This window comes from Cyanistes caeruleus, chromosome Z (assembly GCF_971803275.1).
Source record: "Cyanistes caeruleus chromosome Z, bCyaCae1.hap1.1, whole genome shotgun sequence".
Lineage (NCBI taxonomy): Eukaryota > Metazoa > Chordata > Aves > Passeriformes > Paridae > Cyanistes > Cyanistes caeruleus.
In genome coordinates, this window is record NC_141732.1 from 34,197,978 (window position 1) to 34,218,051 (window position 20,074).

At 40.6% G+C, this 20,074-nt stretch overlaps 1 protein-coding gene and 1 long non-coding RNA gene across 4 annotated transcripts in view; one reads left to right on the plus strand and one right to left on the minus strand.

Moving 5' to 3' along the window:
• The window catches only part of MTAP (methylthioadenosine phosphorylase), a 33,899-nt gene extending 31,719 nt beyond the window's left edge, over positions 1 to 2,180 (minus strand). Inside the window, exon 1 of the mRNA XM_086867181.1 lies at positions 2,046 to 2,180. Within this exon, the coding sequence (XP_086723307.1) occupies positions 2,046 to 2,078 (33 nt within the window). The 5' untranslated portion in view covers positions 2,079 to 2,180. The remainder of the gene's footprint in view (positions 1 to 2,045) is intronic.
• Positions 1,744 to 18,141, plus strand: LOC111941191 (uncharacterized). 3 transcript variants are annotated; one of them, XR_015280160.1, is made up of 3 exons: positions 1,744 to 1,883; positions 4,627 to 4,826; positions 17,094 to 18,141. It is a non-coding gene; the product is annotated as an uncharacterized LOC111941191 (long non-coding RNA). The 3 variants fall into 3 exon arrangements; XR_015280159.1 differs by lacking the exon at positions 17,094 to 18,141 and adding an exon at positions 5,444 to 11,353; XR_015280158.1 differs by lacking the exon at positions 17,094 to 18,141 and adding an exon at positions 11,012 to 11,353 and having other exon boundaries at positions 1,745 to 1,883.
• The last annotated feature ends 1,933 nt before the right edge of the window (positions 18,142 to 20,074 follow it).

Sequence of the window (20,074 nt, forward strand, 5' to 3'; positions counted from 1 at the left end):
ATTCTTGTTTCCAATAAATTGTTCTTATCTCAACCCATGATCTTCACCTTCTGTGCCTCCAACTCTCCTCTCATTCTGCTACAGGGGCTGGGGAGATGTGTGGTTTGGAGCGGTTTCAGTGGAAACACAAAATTGGAGAGCACCACGTCTAAAGCACAACACCCCCATCAGGGTAGCTGAGTTCTATTTCCACCTACCAGCCCAGGCACTGTATGTATGGGAAGACAGGATGTAACCAAGGAAGAACAGTTCCACTTTCCTCAAAAGCCAGAGGACTGACCTCACACCTAAGAATGACCTCAATAATGGAAAGATGTAAGACTCTATTCTCCACTTCAGACTTTGCATCCTACAAAGGGACACAAAGGATGTAACTTGTAAAAATTAATGGAGGCTGTATTAAAGGTTATCTGGAATTAAATCTCAAGTAAAATGGCATTACAGTAGAGTGAATCTCAAACATTGGGATGAAGAGCAACAGAAGTGAAACCTAAAAAAAGTTATCACACCAGTAACTGCAAAAACTCAAAACCATTTCTCTGTGGAAGTCCAAGTAACAATCACACTGAAGTGTATGCCTTTCTTCACCTGATGTTTGGTGAACTTTGTCAAATAGGTTTAAGCAAAAGGCATAGAGTTATCAATGGAGTAACAGCCTACACTTGTTCATCTGTGGGTCTTAAACACCAGTACACATGATTATCACCTACGGGTCTTTTTGACAACTAACCACCAATAAACCCTTCTTCTGTTTTGGGGATACTGAGAAAGGGGTGAGGATGGCATTACAAACAATTTTGCTTAAAAGGAGATAAATATTGAGCTGCATATAATTTACAGTTAAGAAAATAAATCTGGACACAGTGTTTTCCAGACACCATAATGACTGGGATTTTTCTGCTTCACTGCAGAAAAATAATGCATTGTGTTATAAACAGCTGTGTAGTAGTTAGCTTTTGCTACAATTTGTCTGCTTTTATTAAGAATTGTAATTGTTTCTTGTAACCTTTAAACTGCTTTTAAGTATAGTTACCTTCGTAATTGTTTGTGGGCAATGTAAAAAGGGGAAGCAAGATGTAAAGGAAAAGCACCAAGCCTAAAGTGGCATCAGAAGAGTATCAGAAGACCACCCTGGACTGACAGGAATTGTGCAATGAAGTGCTAATCTGAAGCAAGATTGTGCTCAATGATCTTGGGAAGGTGGCAAGAAAATTTGAGGAAGTAAAACCACTGAAAAAAGTATAAAAAACTTCTTGCTGAAAAAGTTCATGTGGCTCTGGCCTTGCCATGCACTCAAGCCTGTAACTTTTGCTTTATGTTTTGTCCCCTATTTTTATTTTTTAAACTCTTAAAATTTTACAGGCGTGGGTTTCGTTTCTCACAATTGTGAAAACTCGAATTTCAGCCTGACCACCGGCCTGCTCGCCCCTGGTGCCACCACTGAGCAGCTCTTCAAACACACAGGAGACAAGTCTTACGGGAGAAAGCTTTGCACTGCTCACTTCGCTCGGAGCTTAGAGTTCCGCGCACGTTTAAAAACAGAGCCCACAGCTACAGACCCGCCACGTTCCCTCTCACTGACAAACCCAAGACACCGCATGCAAGTCAGATACCAGGAAAAGGAGATTTCTCCGAATCAAAAAAAAAAATTAAAAAAAAAAAAAAAATCAAAAAAAAAAAATCAATCTTCTCTTCCGGGACGGCCGCGGGCGCCCCTGCTGCACGGGCCTGGGCAAGGGAGCGCTCGGGCGGGCGCCGCCCCCCACAGCGGCACCGCCGCGTTCCCGACAGGCGGCGCAGGAGGAAGGTGGGAAGGCGGCAGGAAGCAGGGAAGGACGCAGCGGGCAGGAGGGACGGAGCGAGGAAGGAAGGAAGGAAAGAAGGTAGCGTTCTTGCCTGCGCTACGCAGCGCCGAGAGGGCAGCGGCGCCAGCCGCGCCATCTCCCTCCTGCAGCCGCCCCGAGACAGCGGCAGGGAGGGTTTGCGGGCGGCGAGGGACGCCACCTTCTCCCTTCTGAGGCGCGGCTGGGCGGAAGGGCGCTTACCTTCACGGGCACCGAAGCGGCGGCGGCGGCCATGCTTGCGGGAGGGCGGGGCGGCGCGGCGCGCTCCGCGCTCAGCCCGCCGCGGAGGGGCGCACCTCGCCGGCAGGGGGCAGCGCCTGCCCGCGCCGCGCGGGCGGCTCCGGGGAGCCGGAGCGTGAGGGGAATGAGATCCCTGCCCTGCTCAGTGCCGCCACATTCGCAAGCAGGGCGCCCCTCTTGCTTGCTTCCAAATCCTTCCGACCTGCACGCTCCCCTGCGGCTCTGGGATCCTCCGCTGCGTGAAGTCGGAGTGGTGCCGCGTGTGTGATTGAAATAATTCGTCTGCTTAAAGGTGCAACTGTGTGCTCGGATTGCCAAGCCCTGGCTTGGTGTCTCTGAAAACAGCTTTCAGGGGAGTCTATATTTCAGTCGGACCACCCTTCCACATTCCTGGAAACACAGTGGTTAATTTGTCTTCCTCCCCGTTCAAATCCATGAATTTGCCAACAGAGGTGGAGCTAAAGTGCACCGCAAAATCCCTGAAGCATCCTATGAAACAGCGACTTGAAGCGAAAAAGGGCTGCTTAGCCCTGGAGTGCCAGAAACGGCAAAATGAACCCAAAATCTAGCTCTAATCTACATGAAAATTCCCAGTTTAGAATATTTTTAACTAAGTAAAGGAGGTTTGTTTTAAATAAAAGAAAATCAAATAAATTATAGATTTAATGTGCTCCAAATTAATGGTTATATTTTCAGTATCCAAAAATATATCTGCACGTTTTGCAAAAAAGAAAAATAGTTCTTTTTTAAGTACATATACATAGAAAGTTTTCACGTTTAACTCTGCAAGCTAAGTAGAGCTTCAAGTGATAGAAAAAGATAAAAACTTTCATTGTATATTAATAGTTAAATTTTTCCTATCTGTGTTGTTATTCTTGTTGCTACAAGTTCATACATTTAGGAGGAACATTTGTTTTACCATACCATAATCCTACATTTTGAGACACATCAATAGTTTTTATATTTTAAATATATTTTTTATTTCAATAGGTAGTTACAAATATATATATATATATATATTTATAAATTGTATAGCTTTCAAAATCAGCCTCTGTCTTGGTAACTGGAAGTAGTTGCTTGTAAAAGTGTTTGACCTATTTTCTTTAAAGCAACTTTATCTACTGGATACCTTGGCTACTCAGACATCCCATTCTGACATGCCACTCCGTGCTACCTTCCTGTTAGAAAAAGACTGTCACAAATCTGCTAGTAAATGCAAGCTCAGATTTGTCACTGGACATATGTCCTACATTTTTACTGCTAAGATCTTGAGGCAGTTCTTTGTACACTGAAATAAGTGGGTATTCCCAATAAGTTAAGGCAGTAGCAGCTAGTGCTGAACCCATGCTTCAGCTGGAGTGTGCTCTCTGTGCAGCTTTAAACACTTTTTAAACTCTTTTTTTAAAAAAATAACTTTTTTTTTTTTTTTTTAACACTGTCTTTGATGTGTGCTAGCAATCTTTGTGCACTGTTGGGATGTTTGTCGCCAAGGCTGAAACCTTAATAGAGGTAAAAATGCAGAGCATATTGAAAAGAAATTTACTTGGGAAAATAATGATATAAAGAGAGAAAGAAGGACATGAGTGATGCTGTAACTTCAACAGTTGAAGTTACAGTTTTTCAGGTGAAGTTGTAGCTAACTTTATTTATGGCTTCAGTGAGTAGCCATAATACCATAATACGACTAAAATTGACCATGTGTTTCTTGTTCTTTTGTAGGCATATGTTCTGCTTTTAGTGTACAAAATCTTTTAATAATAATTCTTGGCAATTATTTCTATTTGATCTTACTGTTCTCCTTTACTGAATTGCTTATAAAAAGCTGTGTCAGTTGTGTTGCAGTATTCTTCTTTGACTACAGTTACGTGCAGTATATTTGCTTTCTGAATATGACAGTTCATGTTGCTTAAGTAGTATGAAAGTATTTGCACTCTCAAGCACTGGAAGTTAAGAGTTGGTTCTTACTGCTCCTTAAAACACCCAACTTCATACCTGTGGATTCTCTGAGGCTTTGTGTGTTTTGCAGCAGTACAGCTCTGCGTAATGCTCCCTGTATATCTGCATTAAATCTGAACACTGAGCAGCAAGCTGAAAAGACTGTTCATGTTGGATTGTTAATGACATAGATACATGGAGAAAAGTTGAGCTGGAAGCTCAAAAGCTTCATTAGATGGAATTTCTGAAGATGGCTGCTCTGAGCAGCTGTTTTGGCACAGTCCAGACGGTGGATGGACAGCTTACTACCTAAACTAGTTTATTGTTTCTACAGATGTCTCATGGAGCACAGAGGTCTGTGAACTCTCAAAAACATGCCAGCAAAAGGCTAAATGAGGAAGTTCAAAAGACCTTTATCAGCAGCTGAAGACATCTGCCTTTACACTGACTCTGCTGTGGAACTGTAACACTTTACATTGGTCCATCCATCTGTAAAATGAGCAGTTGGGCTTTCCCTAATTTGAAACAAGTGGAAGTATCTCAAAGGGACCATTTTAGCAAAACAAACACCAGAAACTTTCTTCTCTAATATGATTTTTTTTTCAAGGCAGAACCGTGAGGAAGATGACCTCATCATCTTTAAAGCTTTGATGTCCTACTAAATAACCTTAATTCAGTGAAGATTGCACAGTCCATAGACAGAGCAACTCCTGCATTTACGAAAGAGAATTTTTCATCTTACAGATAATTTACTGTTGTAACAATCCTGAAAGCATCCATGCAAAGAAACACACACTGTGAGCTCAGGTATGTAAAATCTGCGAGGTAAGATAGTGGAGTTCAGAAACTTGACTTTTGACATTACTGACATAAGCTAGTTCAGGAAATAAAATCCATGCTGCAATTAATGCAGTCATACTTTTCTTCCTGATTGTAATGTATGGACTCAAAGTCCCCGTTATCTTCAGTGATGATACAGAGAAAACGAAACCTCAGATCAAGTAGGAAATGCTTACAGAATATGAGCATTATTTTAACTAATAGCTGCAATTGGTCTGCTAGTGTTAAGATTTGAGTGATTCCCTCTAATTTGGTCCACATACCAGCTCATTGGTTTTTGTTCATGAAGTACATGAGTGCATCCATATCACCTGTGCATAGTAGTGCTTATAAGACTTAGCTAGAACAAAAGCTGCCTTCCCATGTGGCTTTGCTGGAATTTTCTTCTCTACCACATGCTTCTACTTCTAGCATTTTTTTCTAACATACATATCAGCTTAGCTCCCACCACACAGGTATTAAAAGGTGAAGAATGAAAAGGCGTGGCCTAAATATTTCATTGGTTTATGCTGAGGCATGGTTATTCAAACCCCGCCTGGATTTGTTTTCCCCATAACCCTTCTTTGGCTGCATCTTGTCTTCAGGTACCTTCCCTGGCTCTGCTCAGACTTCTGTATTGTCTTGATGACTGAAAGGTAGATCTTGGTAATTGTAAACCACTTCTCAGGGGACTGGCCCAGGAGGCACAGTGACTCAGACACCTGTGACGCAGGCTGCTTCCCTGTCTCCCCCGGCCATGGGCATGCAGGTACTCACTGCTAACCTAATGCATCTTTCACTTATTACATGCCCATTCCACACAGCTGTGCTCTGGATGGGACCAGATCTTCACCTTTTTCATGCTTCTGCCTGCTCCCATTTAGTGGGCTTGCAGCACCATTTCCCTATGGTTAGATTCCTGGTCCAGCAGGTCCTTTGTGGAGGTGAATAGGTTCTGAGCATTTAATGCTTTGTTCTGAGGTTTGCTGGTGCTTCTAGCCAACATATGGTGGTTCTGTGCCAAATAAAACCCACAACACTCTTACATGTGTATCCATTGTAGGTACAGATTATGTCCTTGAGCAATGTGATTTACCTCTAGCAGAAGAGTAGCTCCTTTTTATTGTGGGTGGCTTCTTCCCTAAAGTAGCCTGGGTGGCAATGTTGGCTAAGCTGTGGTGTATGCCATCTTCTAGTTCATCATTCAGCTTTAAATAACAGTTAAATATTAGTTCTATGCATGTTAGATGAAAAAAAGGCCTTTTTTATGTCTTTATCTTGCCATCTTCCAGAATAATAAAAGTAGCTTGAGATGAGAAGATGACAGCTTAAAATTGTCAAATATTTTAATAAGCTAAAGAGGTATTTAAAATTTTATACCTGATATTTTAGTTGATCTGGTGTCATAAGAGGAGTAAAATAAATACCTTGATCACCGAACATGTTACTTTCTAGCTGAGAAAAGGGGTAATGCTTTGAATAATGAGCTGATGTCTGCTGGTATCTATTGTCTGTAGAATTCATCTTATTGTAGTTTATAAACATACAATGTTTTGAAAATGCATCTCCTAACACCCAAATGAGATGGTAAAACTACTTATGAATGATAGGCTAAAGGTTTGATAAAAAAAGAGGTCAGTGTGTCAAAATACTGAAGATCTCAGCTGGTACTCAGGTCTCTAAATAGGTGATGAGTTAATAGAGAGAGCTGCTCTCCTTATAGTGAGATCAAAGTACCCCAAAATGTCAAGAGAGACATCAGGAGTAACTTTCATGCTGTCCCTGTTACTGTGTAAGTCATCTGGCAAACCTGAGCAGGAGAGCCATGGTATTGCACCAAGTAGCTCTGCCATGGTCTGCACATCCTTGAAAAGAAGGGAAAGAATTTCCCAAGATCATTTTTCAGGACAATTCTCTGGTTCTCAATCAATCACCAAGGTGCATCCTGAGACATCATTGCCCAGGCATCTGAGTCTCATCCAGGTTCAGGGCACAAGGAAAAATCCCTTTGATTGTAACAGGGAAGGAAGCTCCCCTGTCCAACCATCCAGGAAGCACTCTGGCAGTCACATTAACACCACCTGAGCTGGGACTGAAGCCCCTTCACAGCTACACCCCTCACTCACAGTCAGACCAGGATTCCTCCCTGGCTCAACCCCAACTTTCCCATAGCAAAGTCTCACACGTCCAGATCCTTAAAATAGTTTAATCTTGGTGCAATAACTAAATAACAAGTTAGCAGCTCGAGCTGATGCATCCAAGGAGGGACCCTGAACTAAGGAATCCCTAGGTTTTTATACCTTAACAGTCTAAGCACACCAAAATCTCCTTTTTCTTCTGGAGCCCTCAGCTTCTGCTGTGTCTCAGTGTACCATCACCCGGCTGTGCCACAGGTCCCTGTACCCTTTGGCATGCAAAGGGTCATCAGTTCATGACCTCTTGCCTCGGGCTCAGGCTCAGACTTGGGCTCCTATCCTGGCAGAGCTCGGTCTGCAGCCTGCCCTGCAGCTTGCACACCGAGCTGCCCGCACTGAGTGTATTCAACATCTATCAGATGCTCGTGTGACAGAAGTAGTTTTCAGCAGCTGAAATTTTATCTATGAAGAAAATCCATCCAATTTCCACTCTTTGTCTTTGGGCAAGATTTAAGAGACAGTTATAACTTAAAGATCAGAGTACTTGGTATCTACATTCTTTTCTGTTGTTTTTTTAGCTGCTAAAATAAGTTGAACATGATTAACAAGAGTATTGATGTGCAGGGTGTTTCTCTTTAGAAACTCTAGCCACCAGTGTATCTTTGGTAGGAAAAATCTTCAGTGTAGATGAACAAAAGTGTTAAGATGGTGATTTGTAACTGCACAGAATATGTTGAGATGGACTCTGCTTCAAAGAACTTACAGTTTATGGTGATCCAAACAGGCAGAGATGAGAGACAGAAGCAACTGAAGACACTTGAGCAATGAAAATGTGGAAACACAATCCCGTGTCTCATCTGTCCTAATCCCACACTTACTCCACTGAGCCAGACTAAATTACAGACTCTGAGCTTCCTTAAGCAGTGACAAGCAGTAGTCATCCAAATCCTAGTTTTGAATTAATCTTAAAGTAAGGATTCATCCTGATGCTTTTGTGCACTCACTATCCCCCGACTCCTATCAGCTCAACTATCTGCACCCCTCCCTTTTTAAGACAAGGGCTTTGCCAAACCTTCCCCATCTCCCCTTAGGACAATGCATAAGACAGATTTAAATTTTAATTACTTCAGAGAATTCTCAAACAACTCTGGAAAGCAGAAGAAAAGCAGCAGAAGACTGATTATCTCTAGAGTTGATCTGCTTGAATGAAACAGGAGCCTAAAAACCTCCCTGTGGATAAATTGTTAAACAGGTTTCTGAGCCCTGTGAAATCACCGTGCTTCTAAAAACACCTTTTTTTCCTATTTAATTTTTTCTCATTTAATAGAAGTAGATTTATTTAACAAGATCAACTCCTTTTTCTAAGCAATTAATAGGAATCTTTAGGTGAAGAAAGGGGCAGGGTTATCCTGTGGTGATTGATGTGTCTTGTTACAGAAATGAATGACCATTTGAATTTAACAAGCTTTAGCAAACTGAAAACCTGTGTACAACCTTGCAGCTGTAATGCTGTGTGTTAATAGTCCCGCCATGAGGAAAAAGTGGAGGTCTAGAGGGAAGCAATGCAGAAACATATTGCAAGTGCCTTTAGGTTTGCTCACAGAAGGCCTGTGATTAGAGTTTGTACAAAATTAAAAGTTTGTGGTGGGTTGATCCTGTCTGCATACGAGGTGCCTAGCAAGCCACTCTTTTACTTCCTCGCTCAGGGGGACTGGGGGATGGGAGAAAGTAAGGTGGAAAAAAACACATGGGTCAAAAATAAGGCAGTTTAATAAAGTAGGAACAATGGCTGCAGGTGGAAGCAGAGGAAAACAATAGATTTATTCTCAACTTCCCATCAGCAGGTAATGTCCTGCCACCTCTAGGGAAGTAAAGCTTCTGTAGGTGCAATTGCTGTAGAGCACAAGTATCCTAACAAGTGTTGTCTTCTCCCCCCACTTCCTCCTCCTTTCCCTTAGCTTGTATTCTTGTATTGCTGACCACACGTAACATGATATGAAGTATTCTTTTGGCTAGTTTGAGTCAGCTGTCCTGGCTTTGTCCCCTCCCAAGATCTTGCTCATCCTAGCCTAATGGTGAAAAGAGAGGCTGGTGCTGTGCCAGCGCTGCTCAGCAGCAGCCAAAACTCTGCTGTGTTGCCAATGCCTTCCCAGCTACTAATGTGAAGCACAGCACTGTAAGGACAGCTGTGGCAAAATTAACTTCAACTCTGCCAGACCAAATAAAGAGTTTTACAGTCTAAGGGACCACATGGTTGAAGAGCATTTCCCCCAGTCCTGAAACAGGATATGCCAAATTTTATCAATTAAAATAGGAGCTAAAACACAAAAATATTGTTGGGGGATGCATTATGGAGCTAGGGTACTTCAGCTGCTAAATGAAAACACATTTATAGAAATAATTCTCAAGACTTTATTTAGAAAGTACTTAAAGTCACTGCCTGTAGTGAGGCTCTCGGGAAACCATTTTCAACAAGAATGTAGGAAAACTTCTTACGCTACAGCAGATCGCAGGATTCCATGACTCATTTGAATTGCAGAAAGGAAGGATGACTGGTAGAATTAAGAAAGCTTGGCAGAGTAACAAAGTAATTGTAAATTGATGTGTGAGCAGGCAGGACATGGTGTGGGTGTGCATTCTGAGGGTCTGAATGTGCTGCTTACTATTGTGAAAAAGGCACAAGCTCAAGTGGCAGAAATGGAGGATTTCAAAAACTCTTGGCAAAGAGTTTCTGACTCAGTGGGAACAGAATAACTTAAAACCCATCTGAAAGCCAGCAGTAAGTGCTCCTTTATCTCTAGTATTATTAATAGCTGAGTCAGACTTTTGAGTGAAGTTAGCCTAATAATCATAGCTTGTTATATAAGACAAAAGGTATTGGCTACAGGAGGAAAGAAAAGCAAGCAACAAACTAGAATACACAGCAAATACTCACTTAATTATCTAATTTATTTTTCAGCTGATATTCTTGCTAGGGGAAATTTCTGTTTAGTTGTCTCTTTAAGCCAGTAAAAAATTGAAAATGAAGCAAAGTACTTTTGCTATGAGTTCATGCTCTGCACTGCATGTGCTCTGATGTCCTGGACCACAGAGGAAGACGACGAGACCTATGGAAACAGAGCATGTGCTGGTTTCATGTGAAAGGATCTTTGTACTTTGTACAGAGAGAGAAAAGAAAGAGGCTTGTGATCCTTACAGACAAATGTAGCTATTCAGTAGTTTTTGGCCTCTACATTTCTTGACAAGGTAGAGCAAGGAGGTATATGGGGATAGAAAAATTTTAAGTATTGCTCCACGTAGTTATTTTAGGGAATTTTCTTGAGGAGAACTGGACATATTTGACCATTATGCCTCTCTGTTTATCTGCACCCTTCTTTTTCACCTCCTCCTATTGGCTTTTTACATTACTTTCAAATGCCATTCCAATCCAAGGGAGACAGAAGTCTCAAAGATACTGGTTCCTTGTGAAAACATGTGGCTGGGTAGAATAGAGACAGCTAATAAACAATTCTTTCCAACATCTTCTCCCAAAACAGAAGGCTAAAGCACTGTCATTTTATTGTTAAAAAAAAAAAGAAATAAAGAAAAAAACAGTACTGAAAACTAGTCTTCAGGTTTCTCTTAGTTACATTCTAGGCAAAGGAGCAGCTGGTACCCTTTCTGAACAGTGATAACATTTTTCATCTCTGCAGGATGTAATGACTGGGCAACACAAAATAAAATGGAAAAAAAAAATCTTACTGATTTAACCCACAAGCTAAGAGGAAGAAAAACGTATCATTGGGCAGTAGGAGTACAGATTTACCCCACTACATTTTATTTTCTATTAGTACATTTTATTGCTTTTTGTACATTTTTCCTTCACTTTCATTGTAAAGCTCAGATCATATGTTCCTATCTTATAGACTCATATAATCATTAAGATTGGAAAAAACCTTTGAGATCCTCAAGTCCATCAAGTCAACCTAGCATCACCACTATGATGACCATCAAACAATGTCACCATTAAACTATACTTCTCGTTTTCATTTTTTTTAGGCCTCTGTTTTGCTCATCTTATTCTGTCTTTCCAATTTGCCACATGAATTCTTCCACATTTATTTTGAGATTTCTGGAAAAAAACCACAACAGTAACAACAATAAAGTAAACACCTAAGAAAATCAGAAACCCCCCAGATTTTCTGATAACAATTTGATGCACAATGCCTTATTGTATTTCCAGTACTGTGGAAAATACATTTCTGCAACAAGCTTTTTCTAAGAAATTATGCACTGGAATAAATTTTAGTTTGTGTAGTTTCTGTGACTTCATGATTCTGTATGAACAATGTGTATATTTGATCATGCTGATTCCAAATAAACTACTCACTGTATGACAAATTTTCAGCAAATTTACCTGGCAATCAATTGGCTGACTTCTTTCAGCGTGGGAAATGATTCTTACTGCAGAGCAACTTTTCTGTTTAGACTGAAGAAATGTATTTTATATTTAAACATTCTGTCTATCTCTCCAATTAGCTGTCAGCTGCATGCCAACATCATAATATAATGCAAAACAGAATGAGTAGTTGGTCTTTGGTTGATTAATAAGTATATCCTGATGAAAGTCTGTAAAATGTAAGATATTATTATTATTCATAAATGTGTGTAATGTCACTTTGTGCATGAGGAGAAAAACAATTCTTAAGGAAAACTATTTAAGGAAAACTTTTTATAAAGAAAACTGTTCTGTAAAAGCAAATGGACTCAAATATTTTTATTATGGTCAGTTCATTACCCAAAACTTCTCCCACTGCTCTGGGAGTTCCCCTGCAGCACCATCAGGTCTCTCCCATAGAGTGGGAGACATGGAGACATTTCTCCATGAGCTTCTCTGACATGGCTCCATCTCAGGAGCAACAGCTCCCTGTGAACTGCTGTAATGTGCGTCTATCCCATGGGCACCAGCCCCCCGTTTGCTGCTGGAGTATGAGTCTCTCCACGGGTGCAATCCTCCAAGGACAGACTGCTCCAGCCTGGGAGCAGGGCCCCTCTCTCCACAGGTCACAGTCTCTTCCAGGCATCCACCTGCTCCAGCATGAGCTCCTCCACGGGCTGTGGGTGGATCTCTGCATCCCCCGTGGATCCCAGGGGCTGCAGGGCACAGCTGCTTCACCATGGGCCGCACCAGGGGCTGCAGGGGAACCTCAGCTCCAGCACCTCCTGCCCCTCCTTCTCCACTGACCTTGGTATCTGCAGAGCTATTCTTCTCACATGTTTTCACTCTGCTCTCATTGCTATTGCAACTGCACAACCCCTTTTTGTTTTGAAATCTTCTTAAATCTGCCATCACAGAGGCATTACCATCAGTTCTAACTGGCCCAGCCTTGGCCAGTGGCATGTCCATCTTTGGAGCCACCAGGAACTGGCACATGGAAGAAGCTTCCAGCAGCTTCTCATAGAAGGCACCTCTGTAGTCTCTTGCTACCAAAACCAGGCCATGCAAACCCAATAAATTTACTTAAAATGTTCACCTCATAATTACCAGTTAATACTCTGATTACTTTTGTATATAAATCTGGAATGACTTTTCCAAGCAGGAAATGTTTCATTACATTGATGGAGCTTGAGATCTGTGAAGAAAGAATATAATCGTAATTGAATGGTAAAATGGTATTGCTAGGAAAATGTGCAATTAATATAAGCTACCTCCATATTAATGCATAAAGCTCAAGAAAATGTGGAGGATCTGAAAGTCTTCCTACATGACACAGATTATTACTATCACGATGTGTTAGCAATCAATGATTAAGGGTTGAAATTATTGGTGGAGACCTAATTACTAATTGGTAAAAGAGGATCAGTAGTGGTATAATCCCCATTTTATCCAGTTTATTGACAGCTTAGTTTTTGAGGTTACTGAGTCTTGTAAGTGATAAAGTATTGGATAGAATTCTTTAAAAAAACACAAAGCAGTAAATTCAGATTTAAGAGCCAGTGCATTAAAGGCTCTAGAGCACAAGGGTTATAAGGAACAGCTGAGGGAGCTGAAGCTGTTTAGCCTGGAGAAAAAGAGGCTCAGGGGACAGCCTGATTTTCTCTACAACTACACAAAAGGAGGTTATAGAGAGATAGAGGTCAGTCTCTTCTCTCAAGGGACAGGATGAGAGGAAATGGCCTCAAGTTTTACTTGGGGATGTTTAGACTGGATATTAGGAAAAATCCCTCCACTTAAGGGTGGTCAGGCACTGGAACAGGCTAGAACAGGGAAAGTAGCTGAGTCACCATTCCTGGAGGTACTTAAAAGATGAGCAGGCTTGCCACCACCACTAACAGAGCTTTGGGTATTTCCCAGAAGTTCCACTTCCTCTATCACCAGTGTAATGCAAAAAAAATGACTAATGCTTCATGACAGCTCATTCTGGTAAGGCTGGCATAAATTCAATTCCCAAATTAGCAGTAAGTGTAAGCAAATGATTAATGATCTGCTAATGTCCTCTCAGAAAATCGGGCACACACATACATTAATGAATGTACTTAACAACATGCAAACGCCAGAAGTTAGGGAGATATTTCTACACAAGTGTAAATAAACATAGTAAGGCTACAATACTCTGTAACTGAAAAGTGGAAAAAAAAGCTCAAATTCCTCACGCTGAAAAAATAGCTACTTCCATCAAATGTATCTTATTAAGCTAACAATTGTTTGAAGCATATGTGCAGTTTAAAATCTAATTAAGAATATATTTTGGGATAGGCCTAACTTTCCACTCTGCTATTGGTTAAAATACCTTACCTTTTTCACCAATTTTATGTTTAATTTGATAATTTTTTTGGACCAAATTTTTTAGAGTCAGCTTCCCAGGGAAAAAAGAGTTTTTGTGACAAGGAATAGGAGACATAGAATTACTCAAAAGATAGCTAGGCAATAGAGGGAGTCAATCATGCAAATTGTAATGCCCTCTGGGAATGTGACTCAGAGGTGATGGGAGCCATGGAATAGCTATGGGTTCTGCCTGGACCAAACACTCAATTTCTGCAGAAATGGGATGAGAAAAAAAGGTTTGGGGAAAATTTACAATTATTTACTGCTTCATTAGAAATACTAGTAAGAAAAAACACAGATGTCTTTATGCAGTAGATATGCAACTGCTCTTCTAGAAATTGTATTTAGCTTCACAGAGGGATCATTACTATTAACAGCTTGGAATGATATTAATTTACAGAGTCTTGGAAGAACAAGAAAACAAATATGTGAATGCTGGAAGGTCATATACAGGGAAACTGTTGCTCAAGTATTGTCTCCTAGTAAGATAGGATAAATATCTGGAAGATATTTTCCATTCAAATAAGGGTGGGTTGTTTTTTTGTTTTTTTCGAAAATATCAATGAGCGCATACAAAATACAACCTAAAAGTAGGTGAAATCAGAGTTGAAGTGTTCTTGGCCTCACTGAGTTCTGGTTGGGTGAGAGGAAAAGCACCAATCAGCTTATGAACTCAATGAACTCAAACAGCTGTGAGAGTGACAGGATGGGGGTCCTGCATCCCGTGTCCTCCTTCTCAGAGCCTCAATAGCCATCTCCTAGCAAAACCAACCTGATGAGTTATACATTCTGTTGTATGTGTTTTGCCCTGCTTTGCCCCAGCTCTGCAACCGCTTAGGTAGGAGCAGATTTACTATCAATATTTAGTAAAAAAAATACTCTTGGCCAACTTTAAATGGTCCCTGCTATGTCACAGCTCATAACATGAAACATACTTGTAAATTGCAAATGATATCAGGAAGAATCAAAGAAAGAAAAAAATCTTAAAATATGGAAGGGAGAACAAAATGTCTGTAGGGGGTCTCTGCTCACATCAGCAGTGGGAAGAGCTGACCCACAATAAAACCTTAATGTAACTTCACTTATGCACAAGTGAATGTCTGTGCACAAAGATGCGCAAACATGTCTGTGGTGACAGACTAATATAGTAATGTATCATTATCCCAATCTAACCATAAAGCCTTAACATTGATACAGAAATCAGCCAGATCAAAACTTTCTAACACAGTTTTGAGTATTAGAAAGCAGCATTCCTTATTGAGGTGTGCTGGAGAGAATCCTTCCTCTAACTTAGAGAACCCTTCTTCTAACTGAGTGCCCTGAGTGTTGGGTAAATGCTCAAAACGGTGAGGTTTTTGTCATACACACTGATGACATACTCATTGGCTATCCCTGCTCTCCTGGTGTATGTGTATTAGTTCATTTTACATAGTCACACCCTCTTTTTGGAAGTCCTTATATGGTTCTTTGGGGTTTGTCTTTGTAACTTTTCTCTAAAAAAATCCTTTTTCTGTTTCTCTGTTTCTGCTACATTTCTTCTGTATTTTTTCTTTTTTTTTATTCTTGGATTTCTCAGTCTCTTTTGGACTGAATTCTTCTGGGATCCTCCCTCATGGGGAGCCCTGCTTATCTCAGTTCTTATGATATGAAGAAAACTCACGAGCTCGTTAGAATCTTGTTTCTCATGTTTATTAGAAGGTCATCACAAAACTTAACAGGTCTCTCCAGACTGACTACGCAAGGTTAATCTTTGCAATTTGGTATATTTCTTTTTTCTGATGGTACAAACAAGGCCTTGTGGCACACTTCATGTCTGATGCACAAAATGGCCCTGAATTACGCAGTTCTTTTATCTTTATACCTATTTTTACCCAATTAAAAATAGACATGTGTATTATTTTTCTTAATGACCCATCACCTCTGTGCTGCACTGTGGCATTTTCTGTCCAATCACTTACTATTACTATTACTAGGAGAAGAACATGAAGAGGAAAGAAGAAGGGACAAGAGACAACACCTTAAATCCTTCATCTTGTCTCTTGTTCTCTAAACTAGCTTTTTCACCCAGTGATTTAAAAAAACTTTCTAATCTACAAATTTTATCTTTTTTTATCTAACTTTAACAGTTCTCATGTATTACCATGAAAACATGCTCATGAATTTCATGTTGTATGAAATTCAGTGTTTTTCTGGATCTTAAAACTAAGTATCAGAAAGTAGGGCACACACTCTGTATTCCAGACTCCAACAGTCTTCAATGTCCAGTGTCCTTTTTAGGTGGCTGTTCCTCAACTTTCATTTTGAGTAAGTGCAGTAGCATTGCTTTGCATAACTTTGGCTTTTCAGCCTTGCAAAGCTAAGATGGCATCCTATTGTGTTTTGCATTACTTCTCTTTGCTAAAGTTACATCCTTTGTTTCTGCAGAGCTGTGCTATTTTGTTCTGTCCTCATCAGAGTAAAATATTTTCTGTTCTATTGTCCTTACTGATGTATTTGTATGACAACAATTAAGCTGCTCACATTGTCATGAAGAAATTTATTTTTTTTCTCATTTAATGTGATTTGTAAAACTTAGAAAAAAAAGTGCAAAAATGGCATGCTTAGGATGCACAGAGCAATGATGAAAGCAGAGATCTCCTCTGACCTGTGATTGGTTTCAGGGAATGGTCTCCCCTGGGGAAGAGCTACAGGATGAAAACATGGTAATAGGAGGATGCTATGATTTATCACTTTTAGATCAGCTCAGCAAGTGACTCAGTAATGATGAATCTGTCCAGAAACTGGAGTGAATGAAGGCCTGAGAGCCATAAGTCATGCTGTCTAAGTAGTTAAATGCAAAGCCCAAGGATAACAACAGTGGGGTCAGCAGAAGAGGGCCAGCAATGTCACCACCAGGTCGTGAACATCAGCTGCTACGTCGGCTGCGCCCTTTAACAGATTACTCTGGCCATATATGCAATATCCTGAGACCTTCAGCCATCAACAGAGATGCTCAGAAACAAAAGCAGGCTCTTGTAGACCTTTTAGCACCAGAAAAATCCAAGGATTTGGATGCAGCAATCATAACTGTAGTGGGGTACTGCTAATTCTTCCATTACTGCATGCTGCTAAGGCTGGTGTAGGTACCCACTGCCATCATCAAAGTCATCTCTTAGTTGTCTTAGAATTAAACAGTGCTGCACCATAACTGTAAACACTGTTGTCATGCTTGCATTATATTTATATTTTACAGTTGCATAAAATATTACACTACACATGCTATTAGACATCATTATATAGACCTGGCATATCAATAACTCTTTTTTCCTTCTCTAGGCAATACCTCTGCATGTGCATGCCTCTCCACCACCAGAGCTTATCTTGCTACCTCTGCAACATAATAAATTTCCTGGATGAGTTCTGTAAAAATTTCTGCCTATGCTCCCTCCACCTACCCCTCGAGTCACCTGTCAATTACATCTCTACTACTGTGTCAGCATCCACAGTGACATTCAACATGCTAGAATGGGCATACAGTCTGTAGCAAGGTTATGAGCTCTAAAATGCTCCAGGTGGTCTAAAAAGGGAGATGTAAATCATTCTAATTAAAAAAAAAAAAGTAAATTATGAAGCAAAAGGTGTAATAGAAGATGTGCTGTGATTACCAGCGATGGTTCTAAGTAACTAAAGAAGCCTATTTTGATGGAAGAATTGCAAATACTGGCATGAACACAATATTCAAATGCCGTTTCTCTGGACTAGTGTGTTATTTCTCTAGTATTTCTCTGTGTTTTGATGCACAAAGACAATAAAAATTTGTAATAACATGGAAAATTTTCTCCTTGTCAAGTAGACTCTTAGCCCAACTACTTTCTGGCATAGCAGTCTGGGGGCAAATACATTGGTCTTGTTGCACATCTCACTGAGTAGCAAACTGAGACTTTTTAATGCAAATGTACAGGCGTGCAGCTTATGCTGTGTTTTACTGTCTGCTGAAAGCTCTTCTGATATCATCTGACTTTTCCAACTTGTAAATTATTCCTTACCTGCCTTTTTGCCTGCCAGTGTTTATGAGCTCTCTTGACAGAAAGTCCTTCCTGAGGAAAGAGTAGTATTAGATTCTGAAGAACAACTACTACACTTCACCTTCATCACAAGTTCATGCTTGGGCTCACATTGCTTCTGCCTCTCTTTGTTCACCTTTCTCATCACCAGCTCTGAATCGGTATGTGTCTATTGAAAAACAGGTACAAGATGCAGTTTAGTGAGTGTGAAGGGGGCATGGCTTCGAGAAGGGACATTGGACATTCTGCTGACCTTCAAAATCTGTGTGAATTTGATCAATAATTATGTTGAAATAATAATAAAAAAAGTATCTGTTTTACCATGGCTTTTTTGTCTGAGTTAAAAAAGTTGAATTCTCCAACTGGAGTGTGGAGGGGAGAGCAGGAGGCAAGTATCACTTTCTGAACCAAAGGAGTAGTGATCAGGATGGAGCTTGGCTCAGACTTTTGAACCAGTCCCTCCTGTGTTTCTGGTGACAATAATCTAAAAATATTCTGTCTTTCAAAGCCACAAGTGACCATGACATGAGCACAGCTGCTATATAGAGCAAAAATGGGAGGCACTAATGGACTGAAATTTCTGCTTTCCAAGCATTTGTTTGTAACCCAACCTGATGCATGTCTGACTGTAAAAAAATTTTTGTACATTCATACATTTCACTAGCATGATGATTGCAGAGAAAGTGAAGCTGATGACAAGAATTAAGTCTGGGACAAAGATGTGTATCTGTTTAAGAGGGGCACTTGGCAGAAGATAAAGGTGTGCAAAGAGAGAGGTTGAAAGATGAGAAGGCTTAAGTCTGTTAAGAAAACTGTTCCTCCTCTTCCAGAAGCCCTTGGATGCCATGCTGTGTGGCTATTTATTTTTTATGACAGCTGGCTGAAGACTGCACAGATGGACGCTGAGCTGTTCATAGCCCTGAAACAGAGCCCATGCCCCCTGGAGATCCTCACCCTGAGCTGTAAGAGTGCAGCTGTGGAGCAGCTGCCCAGTGAGAAACACAGCTAATAAAAGCCAGTTTTATTGGTGCAATGTGCTACATCCCCTTTGCCCCCTTCCAAAACATCACATCCTCTTCCAGGAGGGGAAACCCCCTAGCTCTGATGGAAGTCCTGCTCTCAGCTTGGGCAGAGGACAGTGCATGGCCAGGAGGTCTCTTGAGCATTACATTCACAACCGCAAGTTATGGTTGGTGCCCCTCTCTGCAGCCTCACTGTCAGCCTCCTACCTCTGCCTACACGAAACACATCTCTGAACTTTGTTGCATTTACTCAGATTTTGTAACAGGTTATTAAGGAATGGACAAAGAGAGGAACTAACATCATTGTTACAGCTGAAACAGTATGGTTTCAGTTCAGTTTCCTGAGGGAAACCAGGCTATGTATACAGAAGCAGTGTCTGCACAGCTAAAATGGGTGGCTCTGGAAGGAGAGATCAAAGAGCTGCAGTGTCCCTTTGAGGCTATCCACTGCTCTTCAGGCATGGACTCCTCTGACCAGGACAGAATGTAATTCTCCATCCCCACTACCATTTTGACCATGTCTTTTGTTAAGTGGTTTTGCTTCCAGTAATAGCCAAGTTAATTTTCTCCTGGTTAAAATATCTATGAGCACCTGACACTTGTCATCACTGGATTCTTGTATTGGGTTACTTCACACACTCGTCAAATGAGTAAAAAATTTATTATGTCTGATTAGCTGATTGAAGTCTATCTGTTCACTTGACCTGATAGAAGTCTGTAATTTTTTTTTTATTTTATATGAGATATTCCTATTTAATCCTCAAATTTACAAAAATATAAGACTACATGAGAGAAACAAGGCAACCACAGACTACTCTAGGCCAATTTCATTCTCAAAAATGATGTCTTGTTCTGTGTCTCTCACATCTCTTCAGGAGGTTTTGAGCCATCCCTCTATTTTGGCAGACTTTCCCTCCTTTCCTTTCTTTATGCTTACCTGCCTCACAGACTCTCAATCTCTAATATTGAATTGATCATCTCATTGTCTGTTTTCTCTTTCTCAGGGATGTGGCTGTTAGGAAAAACATATTTGATTTCTTAAAATCCCACACTTTCATCACAACATCATTATCTGTGACTCTGGCAAGCAGGAGTTTAGATCAGCTCTTTCCATTCCTGCTTTGCGGCTGCAAAATATTACTTTCTCGTATTGCAGCTTAGATGACTTTGGTCTTTGGAATACCACAAGGCTTCTTTCTTCCCCTGCCTTTCTTACCAAATATAGGTGACT